Consider the following 15035-nt stretch of genomic DNA (forward strand, 5'->3'; position numbering starts at 1 on the left):
ACACACAGGCACACAAAATCACACTCATGTACATGTACTACAAACGCACACACAGTCGCAAAAAAAAAGTGTCTGCAAAAAATGTATATTCAACAGGAGTTTAATGTCAATGATTCTGAAACAGAATAAAATATTTAGCGGGAGCTCTCCGTGGCCTGGCAGTGCACTGATGAGAAGGTTCCTTCAGCCCGGAGACCCAAAGGCGCTTTCCTTTACAAAATCTAGTTCATGTTCAACATTAAACCAGGGGATTATTCAGAATTCACAGCACTCCTCCTGATGCCCTCCTCTCTCTCTCTCTCTCTCTCCTTCTCTGCATCTCTCCTTCTCTTTTCCTTTTTCCCTTTGTCCCACGGTTGCACTTGTTCCCTGTCACCTCTCTTTCTCACAGTCTCTCAATTCTTCCCTCCCCCTACCGTTACCTGTCTCCTCTCTAATCTCTCTATCTCTCCCCAATCCTCTCCCTGTCACTCCTTTCCTCTCAATCCTGCCATCTCTTCCCCTCCATCTCCTCCCTCCTTCCTCCATTGCCCCTTTAAGTTCTCTTATTCGCTGTCCTCTAGCTGCTCTCCCTTCCTTATCGCTCTCTCTCTCTGTCTCGCTCCAATTTCCCGCTCACAAATCACCCCCATCTCTCTCTTCCTAACCCCCCACTTTGTCCCCACTCCACCGACGACCCCATGTCTGCTCGTTCTCTTTAAGTCTCAGACTCAGCCCATCCACAAGCTCCGCACTCACACAAACACTGGGGGGGGGGGGGGGGGGGGGGGGGGCAGCCACGCGACCCGCCTCTGTAGTCAGCACTACGGCAGCAACTGTTGAACTGAAGGGGATTTAGAGACGAAATGCTGGAGAAAGAGCAGGACGGAGGGAGGGAGGGAGAGACGAAGAGAAGGAGGGAGGGGTGGAGAGAGGAAAAAAAGAGAATAGACAGCGGGAGAAGAAGCACCAGGGACAGAGGAGAGCAAAAAAGAAAAGAGCCAGAGAGGTGGAATGCGACGAACGAGAGTGAAAAGGAGAGGGAGCAATATATATATAGAGAGAGAGATTTGGGAGGAGAGTAAAAGCATGGCTTAGAAAAAGGAAGGGGGGTGTCAGTGACAGTCGGGGGGGGGCAGGGGAGAGTCAGTGAGTGAGGTACGCTCATTCGCTCATGAGAGAGAGAGAGAGGGAGGGAGGGAGAGAGGGAGAGGGAGATGGCAGAGAGAGTGGGAAAGAGAGAGGGGAGGGAGAGAGAGAGAGGGAGGGAGGGGGAGAGAGAGAGAGAGAGAGGGAGAGAGCGCGTGTGTGTATGTGAGACATTAGCATTTGGTCCTGCCAGTTTACTGTTCTGCAGCTCCAGGGAAGGACAGGAGAGGGACGGGAGAAGAAAGGAATCTACAGAAAACAGAGGAAAATAAGAAAGGAAAAATACAATAAAGTCATACTTTTTTGGTGAAAAACACACACATATAGATATATATATAATTTACATATGCCTGTATATATATATCATTATATGCCTGTTTTTGGAAAGGGATTTTGTTGCTGCACTTGGAAAGGGATTTTGTTGCTCTCAGATACAAAATTGTGAGACTGCTTAGTTTGTTACATCCTGCCAAGTTATTGCATTTGACTGCTTTTTAACTGCAATGGCAAATGCAATTGCCTGGTACAAACGGACTGCATAAAAAATATACAACGATTACAATTATCTTTGTCTCTTCTCAATTTTTGGAGCCATTTTTTTAGGATTACAGATTTCCTTTCTTTCCCCTTTATTTGTTTTTGTTTTTTTTTTGAGGGAGGAGGAGGCAGGGACGAGCGACCCGCGTGCTTTGTGCTGGCCGGGAGCGCGTAAATAAAACGTGAGGGACAGGAGCGGCTGAAGTTAGTCAATGGACGTAATCTTACAGATGCAGAAAGTCCCGCCGACTTCCCAGCAAATGTGTTTATCTGTGTTCAAGGACAGACTCACGGCAGGGGGGGGGAAGATGAAGGAAAACAGAGAGAAGAAATAGAGAGAGGAAGACAAAAAAAAAGAAGAGAGAAGGGCGATAGAGGAGCATCAAAGTACTATTAGAAAAACAAACAAGCAAACAAACAAGAAGCAGCACCTGGAAGAGCAGCAGCGATGAGAAACGAGCGCCCAGGCGCTAGCCCACGGCCGGCGTGGACGCACATACGCACACGGACACGCGGAGCTGCTCGGGTTCCGCTCGCGCTTCTGTGAGAGGAGACCGGGAGGGCAGGGGGTAGCTGGCAAAACCGCAGAGATTTCGCTGGGCAAACTTCCGTCTAAGGGAACACTTGTGGTCTGGTTGCCCGCGGACACCCTGAGTGTGGACGCCCCGGACTCGGACTGGAACCCAAGGAGACGGTCAGAGGGAGCTGCGTCTGGACACCGACCAGGGTTAGAAGGGGGGGTTCAACTGAACGTGGGATTTTCAGTTCGCCACGTGAATTTCAGCCTCGTTCCCTAAACGAAATGCCATCCACCCCGTGGAAAATATGAATCATTCCTTTATCAGCTGGCCCCGGGTTTCAGGGGTGAACGAAGGACAGAAGACCCCTGGGATGGAAAACGAACCTGCGATGGCGGTATAAGGAGGGATTTGAACTGATGAGTGAGATTGCACAATCTGACCAGGAGGGTTTAGGGTTTATCTAAACCCAATCTAGGGATTTCAGGAGAAAAAACAAACAAACAAAAAACAAGCATAAATTTAAAAAAGAAAGACAACAGCTACCTTTTCAGGTGAAATATAAGTGGATTAAACATAATATTCCCAATCTGGTGATTTCCATCATTGTTTCTTGCAGCAACAAAAAAACAAAAAACTGATGATATGAATTCTCTTTGCTATGTGATCTAAAACAAAGCTCTGTTTTGTTTGTAGTTGCTGACAGGACCTCAAATTGCCGGTTGAAAACTTCATTATTTTGGGATTATAAAAAAAATTCTGGAGTAATACTTATTTCCAGATGACATTCACTAAACTGGTTACTCTACATCTTGCTGGATTTTTCATTTTTTGCTTTTATTTTGGAAAAACCAATGCAAACAATTTCATAAAAACCCCCAGGAACGATATGACCCCCTCCAATCTTGCATTGTGAACTTGTTGAAATTCAAAGCTCGATTGGACTGATCAGGTCTAATTTTGCCCGTCTGTCGGTCTCTAAGTCTGATAATTACCTTATGAGTATTTAGCTGCAGGCATAACAGTATTTTATTGGCTATTAAAATTTAATTGAATGTTCTTAATTGCCTCAGTCGATACTGCTTCTTCCCTGGAGCTCTGTTGAATGGTCATTTGTTTTCATGGAGAGACACTTTTAAATCATTGTCACATTTTTTCCCCATTTTTCAATTTTGCCCTTTAAGAGGCTTTGCACGTTTTTATTTTATTTTTTTGCTGAAGCTTCACTAGGGAGACCTGCCACTTGCCCTGTCTTTGTTGTGCAGGAACTTTGTTGACACTCCCTAGAGGACAGTGCAATATGGCCACCCTTCCCGTTCCACTTTGCCTGGTCTTGGCCCTGCTCCTGGGTCCCGCCACGCTGGCCCAGAATGGCAAGCAGGCCGAGTTGGACGACCAGTCGACCAATCAGACCGTGGCGCCCACCAGTGCCACCGAGGTCACCTTGACGACACCCGCGGGTGAGGTTGAGGATCAGACCATCTCATCCATGGGCAGCCGTTGCTGGGGTTACTATGATGTCATGGGGCAGTGGGACCCCCCCTTCAACTGCAACGCTGGCATTTACCTGTTCTGCTGCGGCTCCTGCTTCTACCGCTTCTGCTGCCAGTTCAAGCAGCACCGCCTGGACCAGACGTCCTGCTCCAACTACGACACGCCCGTGTGGGCCAACACCGGCAAGCCCGCCTCGCCCATCACCGAGGTCCACGAGGAGCCCGACCGGGATCGGACCCACATGATCGTCTACATCATCTGCGGGGTGGTGGCCATCATGGTCCTGGTGGGCATCTTCACCAAGCTGGGCCTGGAGAAGAGTCGAGGGGGTCAGACGGACATGACCAACTCCAGGTGAGCTGGAGGAGGCGGGGGTTGGGTTTGTGGAGGTGGCTGAGAAATGGCTAAAGCGTGCGTAGTGGGGGGGGGCGGGCTGTTTTAGGCAAGAGTGATGGGTTTGGAGGAACAAACTTCCAGGAGGTGCGAAGGTTACTCAGGGACGCGGGCCTATTTTGGGAGACGCTTTTTGAGATGGGAGAGGAGACGAGCCAGTGATTCGGGTTTCAGAAGAGGAGTGATGGGAGATCGGAGAAACTAGCTTCCACGAGGGGAGGCGGTTCTTCCGGGATAAATGCAAGTTTATTTTAGGAGATGCTTTGGGATTCAAGGATGTTGGGTCAGCTGTTGTGGATCATTGATTCTGGCTAGATCTATGGTTAGATCAGTGCCACAGCCATTATTGGCTCCAGGAGATGGATAGATGGGTCGGGCAGCATTTGGGACGCGTGTCAGTGAGCAAGCGGTTGGTATGAAAACGATAAAGTTCTCAACAGAAACGAAGGTCAAACGAGCAGCAGAACTGTAGAAGAGGAGGGGTGTATAAGCAGGGTGGGGAGGCTCTCCCTGGTCATTGCCTGGACCCCTGGTCTGTTTTTGGGGTGAAAGAGAACAGCGGCGACGGAATCCGCTGCAGCTACCATCGCATGGTCCTGCAGTATCGACGCGGGCGGCGGCCGGATGGACGGTCAGTGCGATCCGTCCAACCGCGGGAGGGACGATAACTTACCTTGATTTACCACGGTGCGGCTCCGACGCCACCCCCCCAGGCCCGGCCTGGCCCGGCCCAGCCAGCCTGCGGTACCGCGCGGCGGACGGGCGGGAGGTGGCGTCCCCATTGATCAGCCAGTGAAACACAATCACGCCGGCGGGGCTCGCTGCAAGTCATCAGCGCCATCGATTGACAGAGACCCCGATCTGAAGGTTGCAGGAGAAGGGCTGTAACGCCACTCCTTGCGTCTTCGGCGTGAGGCAGAGCAAGGTCGCAGTGTTCCACTACCTGATATACAGCCATGGAATAGGTGGAGGTTGAATCTCTTGCACTGGGGTGGGGGGGGCAGGGGGTGGGAGGGGTGGGGGGGGGCATGGAGGAGAGGGGGAGGAGAACTTTTACAAACTCGTATTCTTTGCCATCTCCCTTGAACTTGAGAGCTGGTTGAATGATGTTGCTAGTGCGTCTGCCAAAAACAGCAACGCCCCGTGTCCAGGAAGACCTGGCTATGCAAGCTGATTACAACTAAATTATTGCCAGTTGAAACATCACCTCTGGTGTGAAAGTGAGAACCGTGGATCGCGTTGCGCAGCGGGTATATCGATACACCCTCCAGACATTTATTTTGTTTACCGTGTGCCTCCGTGCTGCGGCGTGAGCTTGTGTTGATACCCGAGAGCGGGACTGGAACTGCTTCTGCACCCCAGTGTTTACATCGCTACCTGTTAACGCGAGTGTGTGGGTCTGTGATAGTGTGTTTACGGCAGTGAGTGGTTGTTTGTAGGGCAGTCGATGTGCACAGGGAAAAATACCTTTGTGAAGGCAAACTCCACGGCCAGTGATACAAACAAACAACAGGGACTGTCAGCACGTGCAAATGAAATAAATCAGAATTGTGGGTGTATGAATGGCACTTTATTTCCGCTTGGGTTGAGCTGCTGGGTTTGACTCTGAGAACAGATGTGCTCATCTGCATCACAGCGGTTATGATATCTGTTCGTAAACACATTGCTGCCCTTTCCACCACACTCTGAGCATGGGAATGTGTTAGAGAGAGAGAGAGAGAGAGAGAGAGGGAGGGAGGGAGAGAGAGAGAGTGAGAGAGGGAGAGAGAGAGAGAGAGAGAGGGAGAGAGAGAGAGAGAGAGGGAGAGAGGAGAGAGGGAGGGAGAGAGAGAGAGGGAGAGAGAAAGAGAAAGAGACTGTTTGTGTGTGGTGTGCGTGAGCATTAGTGCAGCTACAGCTCTCTGTGCCATTATCCAGAGCATATCAAACAAAACTCAATGCGTCAATATTAAATATGCAGGGCGTTCTTTGATAGGCTAATTTGCCAAACTTGTTTTGAGAATTATTGATTGTCAGACCAGCATAACACAGTTAATTGCCTGAATAGACCTACATCTGATATGGACAGATGGAAAAGTGTGGCCTTCTGTGAAATGAAAATAAAAAGCAATCGAACGGAATCGCACCCAAATGCACGCATTGTAGCGCCTATACCGTAAATTGTCACGCAACTTCAAATTTCATTTCTCACAGAGCTGTGAATGTTCTTTCTCTCTCTCCCTAACAGCAGCAGATCTAAATAATGTTATTTTCTAGACACACAAAGAGTCCAATTCGGTAATAGCTCACTTAAATCAACATCAGGCTAAATGGAACATTTACACCTAAGCCCCCATTTTCCTTGTTCTGTTTCGCAGAGGCAATGCAGGTTCATGCTTTAGAGATCTTATTTTCCCTTATCTCTGAATGAAGACGTAGGCTGTGCCACAGGATACCTCCCAGGACTGGTTTAATAACAGAATCCACACAGGTTTTCAATTGCATTGCTAAAGATACTACTTGTAACTTTATTATTATATTTTTTTTTTTAATCCCCACCAATAAAAAAAATTAAGAATGTTTTATAAATTTGTTTACAGCTTGCTTGGCCCAGTCTCTACCTCTAGTTGTTGTTTGTATGCCCACACATTACTTGTTTCCTGACAAATTACAGCAAAATTAACAACTGGATAATTAACAAGTCTGCTTAATCTCACAAGAATCTTGCTCAATGTGCCAAAAGTATCCATCATATTTTTATTGGTTCAGCCGGCTTGTTGGAAAAAGTGGATGATGTGGAGATATTCATGGCTTTGCAGGCAACAGACGCTTCAAATGACACTGAATGAACCCCACTATGGACAGGGGTTATTTGTCATTCACTGACTAGCAAGAGCCAATCACCTTGCTCTCTGCAGCTTATTGGTTTAGGTTAAGATCAGTATGGTCAGTCTTTAGTAGCACATGGTGGGTTGAAGGGTTTTTGACACCTGACCCATCACTCTTTGAATTTTTATTTTTTTTGGCAGATCTGTGTTTCTTTTTTAGAATAGGCTGTATAGAGCATGTGTGCACTGTGCTTGTGTAATCTCACATGGCTGGTTTTGTATTGCTCTTCCCTACTCCACCTGTTATTCTCTCCTTTCCCCACATGAATGCACACACACACACACAAATACTCACACGCACACGAACGCACACACACACACTCATTGATGCACATGCACATGCACACACATGCACATGCACGCACGCACACACACACACCAATGTACACACACACATACAGAAACGCACAAGAACACACCAATGCACACACACACACACATACACATTGATGCACATGCACATGCACACACACACAGACACATAGCGGTATACTGTATAGTGCTCTAGAATCCAGGTTCATCTCCTGCTGTGTTCACGCTGCACTTTTTCTTTTCCTACCTGCACTCCCACCCCCTCTATTTTCCCCTGGCTTCTTCCTGCACACCTCCGTCTCTATCCCCCTCTCACTGTCATCCCTGTGTACCCTCACATCTCCCCCCATCTTTCCTGTCGCTTTGAGAGATGTGGTCCCTCCCCAGCGCTGTCCTGCGTGATTTGGGACCCCCCCCCCAATGGGAAAATAATGAGCTGAGGCAGTGCTGCAGGGATTGTGGGCCCCCATCTTAGTCTTCACAAGTGCAGCCCAGTGCAACAGAGGAGCACAGACTAGAGCAGCCAAACACAGAGGAGCGCAGACTAGAGCAGCCAAACACAGAGGAGCACAGACTAGAGCAGCCAAACACAGAGGAGCGCAGACTAGAGCAGCCAAAAACAGAGGAGCACAGACTATAGCAGCCAAAAACAGAGGAGCACAGACTAGAGCAGCCAAAAACAGAGGAGCACAGACTAGAGCAGCCAAACACAGAGCAGCGCAGACTAGAGCAGCCAAACACAGAGGAGCACAGACTAGAGCAGCCAAAAACAGAGGAGCACAGACTAGGGGTAGACATTAAACCTGCTGACCAAGAAAGAGCAGAGCTGTGCTCTGAATCTAGAGCACTGTGCTTTTACCTCATACCACCCTCATTTCTCACAGAGCCCACAGGAGCACAGAACTAAAGCTACATGATGGCCTACTGACTTTTATAGGCATGCATAGCTGCTTATAACAGCTTATAATGCTGACATAAACAGTCACCTTGGGGCATGGCAGACAGTAGTGTCATGTGGCTATGAACTGTTATGAGCGCCTTTGTGAGGTCTTGTTTTGCACAAACATGAGAAGAACACAACATCACTGCCCAGACAGACTAATTACCCACATTACAGCCTATAGACAGACTCATAAACACACCGATGGACAGATAGATAGATTGATAGATACATAAATAGATAAATACATTGTAAAATGTTCACTGTTAAATCAACTCTTACAGACTCATATAAGCATTGTTTGACTTGAATTAACGCTGAATATTTTACTGCGTAGAAACACATTAGCAACAAAATGATTTGACTGACAATAGAAGTCTATGGTCAAAATACAGGGTTTGATTGAACATGGGACATTTCCTACATTAGGAAAAGGGCCTGAAGCGTGTGCTTACCCGCCCGTGAGGAGGCGAGGCCCGGCCCCGCTCTGAGGGAGCGCTCGGTGACTTGGCGTTCTCGGCGGGGTGGGTTTGGGGGACGGGACGCGGCCAGCTCTCGCTCCAGCGCGGGTTCTTTGGCCCGGGTTGACGCCTCACGCCAACCAGAGAGACGGAAAAGCAGCCACTGGCTTGTAGCAATTTAATAGAGACATTTCAGCACTCAGCTCATTTCTCTGATTCTCAAAAACCCCCACTACCCCCCTGTCCCCTCGCCTGTCCTCATGCCAAACCCCCCCCCCCCTCCCCATCTCGCTTAGTTCATCTCCTCTCCCCTATGGTTCCTGCAATCGCATTGCATAAATATCTCATTTAATAAGCTGCAGCAGGAGAATGGAAGCGGGACGGAGAGGGCGCTGGAGCCGGCATGCCTGGAGGGAGCTGTGTAATCGCTGAACAAGAGAGCCGGCCAGTCTCTATTCCCCTCCACACCCCAAACTCGGCTCCTCCACGCCGGTCAGAAATAGCGCACGTCTTACGGGCTGCAGAGATGATGAGAACGACAGACTCGTAGAAACGATTTGGCCCCGGTGCTCAGGGAGAGGGTAGGGGGGTCTGGGGGGGGGGGCTGGGGATCACTGTACTGCGGGCCCACCTCTGGGGGCAAGAGCCACTGTAGCACCGAATCACCTGAATAGAGACCGCACTGCAACTGGCCAATCAGGCTCAAGCAAGACATCAATCTACCACCCCAATGTGAATCCACATCGATTTTGCGGCTTTTATGTTGTTTTTTTTGTTGATTTTCTCTTGTTTTCATAAATTTTCTACAAAGTGTTGCCCTCTCTCTCTCCCTCCATCCCTCTCCCACTCTATGTCTCCTTGTCTCTCGCTCCTTTGGATCAATGTAGCGATGAGACCGAGACTCAGGGGCTGCTGGTTCTAATCCCAGGTTGCCCCACTATGGCTGTTCCCTTAAGGAGTCACTTAACCTGACCAAATCACTCAGCTGTGAAAATGGATAGCATGTACAAAACCCCCCCCCAAAAAACAGGCAAGGCCTGGACAAGATGAAGGACTCTGCTAAGCAAACGAACAGCGTAAAAATAATAATAAGGCCGGCTGTCAGTGCAGGTGCCAGGCGGCTGCTGGGATTAAAAATGGGGAAATTTCTGCGTTCTGCTTGTTGGTTTTCTTGGATTGGGGGGGGGCTAATACCTCATTAACTGTGCTTGTGGGGAGATGCACTGATAAGGGGGGGAGCGCGGGTGTCCCAGGGAGACCCTGATTGGCCGACACGTTCCCGGGGAAGAAAGGTTAAAGCGCTCGGAGATGGCGGGACACGCAGATCCCCTTCACCCAGGGCTAACGGCTCACCAGCGGGGGACACGCAGATCCCCTTCACCCAGGGCTAACGGCGCACCAGCGCGGCTCTGCATTAACGGAGATCAAACGGAATCTAATTAGCGCTTTGTCACACGAACCCGCCCCGCTCACGGGGAGGCGGCGGCGACCAAACGCGACCACGGAACAGATGTCAGAGGCCCCGTCTGATTGGCTCCAAAGCCACTGAGCTCTGAGCTCTTGGGAATGACGTGTCACGATACAACATTCTCATTCTCACTGAGGAAAAAAAAAAAAAAAGAGCAAAGAACAATTAAGACGATGACAAAAGCAGTGACCGCAATGCAAAACTTTCAAATACACAGCGAGGATTAACAATAGGGCCTGACCCACTCGTGTACTCTGATCCTGTGTCCTCGAGGAAGGGAGGGCATTGAGATAGCACGTTACATAACGCGAGGCTTTGCCACTGCTACAGCTGCGGGAGAGGGAGAAAGAGAAAGAAAAGAGAGAAAGAGAAGAGAGGAAAGGGAAGAGAGAGAGAGAGAGAAAGAGTGTGTGTGTAATGGGGACAGAGGAGAGAGGCCCCTGAAATTTCATGCCTGGAATGCCGTGCACGTCCCTCAATGAGCAGACTGCTTTCACTCCACTGCTGGGCTATAGCATGACTTCTGCCTTCTAAAGCACATCGCCATGAGTCACAGCACAAAGCTAACGTGTATATATATTTTATTTTGTTTTGGCCGACATGATATCACATAGCATTTATAGCACACTGTTGAAGGCTGAACTGTCAGTCTTTATGGGTCTATGTTTATGCCCAGGTTCGGTGCAAAAAAAACGAACTCAGCCCTTCAGATTTAGGAACTTTGGACAAACTCACACACTCCGAGACTCTGGGACTCTGAGACTCCGAGACTCTGAGACTCTGAGACTCTGAGACTCTGAGACTCTGAGACTCCGATGCTCTGAGACTCTAAGACTCTGAGACTCTGAGACTCTGAGACTCTGAGACTCTGAGACTCCGAGACTCTGAGACTCTGAGACTCTGAGACTCTGAGACTCGTCTCTGCGTTTCTCCCTCTTCAGAAATAGCACGCTTCTCTGACGTCTCAGGGCCCGCAGTGGGAGGAGCGTGCGTGACGAGTTCCCTCCTTTTTCGCGAAAAGCATGAGGGCCGCTTTTTTTTTTTTCACACAACAGGTGGAGGGGCGAGTACGCCAGCGCACAACAGGTCCCCACGCGCGACTTGCGTACCCCCGCACGTGCAACTCCCGCACCCTGCACCCGCACACGCAATGGAGAGTATTTTCATCCTTCCTGTGAAGCATACGACTGTTTGATATTTCTCTGCCTTCGCACCGCCCTGGGTGGTAAAAACGCGGGGCGCGTTAAAATGGCGGTCACCCTCCTCAGGGAAGCTCTGCGATTCTGCATCCTGCTCGAGTGAATTTAGCACCCTGAGTGGGTGAATGAGAAAGGAGTGTTTTTTTTTATTTATTTTTTTTACATTTCCTGACCAATCAGAAGGGGAATCAGCCCGAGAGGCCATATTACTTTAAACGGATTGCGGCCTGGAATCCTGAGGCATAAATGGAAATTGATTGTGAGTTTGAGATATCTACATGTTCACTGCAAAAGTGGTCATAAATCCTGTTAATGGTGGTATACATTATCAGGAGCTAAGCAGGAGGGGTAAACTCTCTCACTTTGAGAGAGAGAGAGAGGAAGAGAGGGAGAATGAGAAAAAGGGAATGAGAGAGAGGGAGGGAGGAGAAAGAGAGAGGAACACAGGAAGAGGGGAGAAAGTATAGAAGCTAGCTAAAAAAAGGGTTTGCATGAGGAAATATGTTGGCTGTCAGGGAGGGGAATGGTTTGCTGTTGGTGCGTATTAGCACTCAACACCAACTGCGCTGGATGTTTTATGTTCACATTGGAGTGTGTGTGTATGTGTCTAGGAGCGAAAAAATGATTGATTACATGGGCCTCTCCATGTATGTGTGTGTGTATGTGTGTGTGTGTGTGTGTGTGTGTGTGTGTGTGTGTGTTTTCCTAGGTGATTGATTGTGTGTGTCCCTTTTTACCCGTGTGTGTGTTTTTGTTAGGGTGGGAGAAAGTGGTTGTGTGTGTGTGTGAATCAGAAGACAGTTTGTCATGTTGCTGCTTGAAAGCCCTGATCCAAGCTGACAGGTGTAGCTGAGCGCGGCTAAACAGAAAGCGAAGCGAGCTAGCGAGAGAGAGAGAGAGAGAGAAGCAAAGAGAAGCGAGAGAGGGAGAGAGAAAGCAAGAGAGAAAGAAAGCGAGCGAGAGAGAGAGAGAAAGCAAAAGAGAGAGAGGGAGAGAGAGAGAGAGGAATGCTATACAGTTTATCTTTTAATAATATATTCATCTTCATGCCGCATTCTCATTTGGTCTCAAATTTAACAATAAAAAGATCAGCATTAACCTTCCTCCTAAACACACACATACTCCTGCAGTGAAAACAAGCACACATGCACACACACAGACAGACATACACACACGGCCCTCAACACCCCAAACATAAACAAACAAGTGCCTGTGATTAACCAGTCCTCCCACACTCCAAGAAAGACCAAACCCTTCCACACGTTTACAGCATACGCTGAACCTCCTGTAAATTCACACCCTGTTTTCACACTGTTATTTTAGAAAGAGCGGCAGACAGAGAGACAGAGAAGAGGAGAGGTGGAGAAAGACTGAGCATTAAAAACATTCTAATATTCCACTACTTCCCATACTTCATCTCATTTTTAAAAGTTATATTTTGATATTTTTTTGAATGGGAGATTTTTTGAATCAGGTGAGCAGAATATTGCATTAATATTAAATTTTACTGAAGAATACCGGCCAAGCTATACATAGAATGTTCGGTGCACTGTGATTGAACGACTGGCGAGTGTTACGCATGTGAGAATATCAAATAATTCAGCACAGCTGTACACAGTAATTCATCGTATTCAAGTAGCACGCAAGCCGCCCTGGAACTAAAAGCTTTTTAGAAAGCCAGTGGTGGAAAACGCCAATGTTTGTAAATGGGGATTGCGGTATACATGGCGGTACCGACGTGTGTAACACGGGCCACACGTGTCTTTCTCTTTCCATGCGCTCTTTCGAACGTCAGCGTCCAATCAGAACATTGAACCGATTGATAAAACCTGGACAAAATGCATTACCGTCCCGACACGTTTTCATCTGTCCATCTCTAGGGGAATATGACCATTCGTGTCCATATTTCTGTTCATTTACATTCACGCTTCTAATATTTCCATCCCCGTTTCTCTGATTAAATGGTTATTATTAATGAATATTCAAATTATGCGCATGGAAAAAGCTGAATTAGAATACAAAATATGACTCGCAGACATGATCAGAGAGAGATATGCATTTTAAAATATGTCATGCCAATAAAGCAACTGAAAATAATACAGAGTAGAATGAGAGAAGGAGGCTGTTTGAAATTTTACAATGTTGACATGGTGTTGACTTTTAAAAGGCTCTTTAACTTTTCAGAAAACATCATTTTAGACTGAAAAAAAGCCTTCCTGGAAGATCACAAGAATTATATGAAGCATAGACTTATACAGTATAGGAACACAACTGAGAATACTCTCCTGTATCTAGATCACAGGTTGCCTCATTTATTGGCCACTTAAATAATATTCATTGAGGTTGTTGTTAACTGGTGAGATTTATGTATGAACTCAGCATGAGGAATTGAAATGTTGAGCCAGTTAAACTAGGGGTGATTACAGTAGCAGGTTGAGGAAGTCAGGAAGCTGGCGAACCCCTACTCTTTTCGACAAGTGCCCTGAAACCTTTTATGACCACTGTGACCTCAGACCATCATCTCCTACAGCACAGGTTTCCCATGTATCGGGTCCAGATGGGAGACTGCCCCCTACTGGCCCCACAACATTACTTACAAATGCAACTTATATTTATCCAGAATGTGTCCCAATCCAGGTATTAAGACCAAACATGCTCATTCAGCCATTCTGAAGGGACAGGGAACATGGTTGAAAAAACTGCTAGAAAAAACAAAAACCCAAAAAATAGCATTGGAAAACATGCAGTTTCAGAGACGGGTTCGTTGGTTAAGGAGAGGATGGAGAAAACAGTGCACTAGAATGATAGATTTCCCTACATTGAAATGAGTGTACGAAAGAGAATAGAAAATGTGCATTATGAGTGAGCTACTCTGAGCGATTAAACCATATATTTTAAAAACCATTTTCTAAAACCACACAAGAAAGATTGAGACCAACACTCAAATATTTATATTAATTCTGTTGGGAGGGAGAGAGGAAGGGAGGGAAGGAGGGAGAGGGGGAGAGAGAGAGAGAGAGAGAGAGAGAGAGAGAGAGAGAGAGCCAACTACACAATCTACTTTGTACGATGGATGAATCTTCTTGCCGGAAAAGAAACACATTCATTTTTATAGAGGTGACCCAACAGGCTCACTTCTAAACGCAGAGAAACACATTTATAAGGAGGCTCCGGTAAGCCTCTTCTGCAGATTTTAACAATTTCTAAACCTCTTATAGGAACCCTGCCAAACCATTTCAGCAGCCTTAAGAAGAGAAACCCACTCTTCATCCAGATAAAGTCAGATATTTCTGGCAACAGCCCACGTCTTCCTCTCCTCCTCTCCTCTCTGGAACCCCTCCTAATTATGTCCCGAGAGCATTCAACAACCCTGGCCTGAACCAAGACAGGAACACCACCCCAGTCTCACTGCTAATGAAGTCACATGACCAGCAATCATTTATGCCGTATAGGTCCCCAGATATTTAACAAACCTCCAGCGGGACCGGGAGGACTTTTTGCGGTGGAATTGTCACAAAGTCGAGGATTCAGACTGTGCCTTGTGTGTAACGTCTGTAAAATCGTACATAACACAGAACAACGTGACTGCATACAGGGACGCACAGAAAAAAAGGGCTGAAGTGAAACGCGTGGTGGGTTTCTTACATCGTGAGTGTCGGGAGAGCAGGGACCAAGCGATCGGTCATCAAGACTCTTCAGTTGTGGTCTGCTCTGGATA

At 47.7% G+C, this 15035-nt stretch overlaps 1 protein-coding gene across 1 annotated transcript in view; it reads left to right on the forward strand.

Moving 5' to 3' along the window:
- The first annotated feature begins 1320 nt into the window (after positions 1-1320).
- The window catches only part of LOC135243682 (protein shisa-8), a 41961-nt gene continuing 28246 nt past the window's right edge, over positions 1321-15035 (forward strand). Inside the window, exon 1 of the mRNA XM_064315672.1 lies at positions 1321-4031. Within this exon, the coding sequence (XP_064171742.1) occupies positions 3484-4031 (548 nt within the window). The 5' untranslated portion in view covers positions 1321-3483. The remainder of the gene's footprint in view (positions 4032-15035) is intronic.

Source organism: Anguilla rostrata, chromosome 17 (genome assembly GCF_018555375.3).
Source record: "Anguilla rostrata isolate EN2019 chromosome 17, ASM1855537v3, whole genome shotgun sequence".
NCBI classification, from domain to species: domain Eukaryota; kingdom Metazoa; phylum Chordata; class Actinopteri; order Anguilliformes; family Anguillidae; genus Anguilla; species Anguilla rostrata.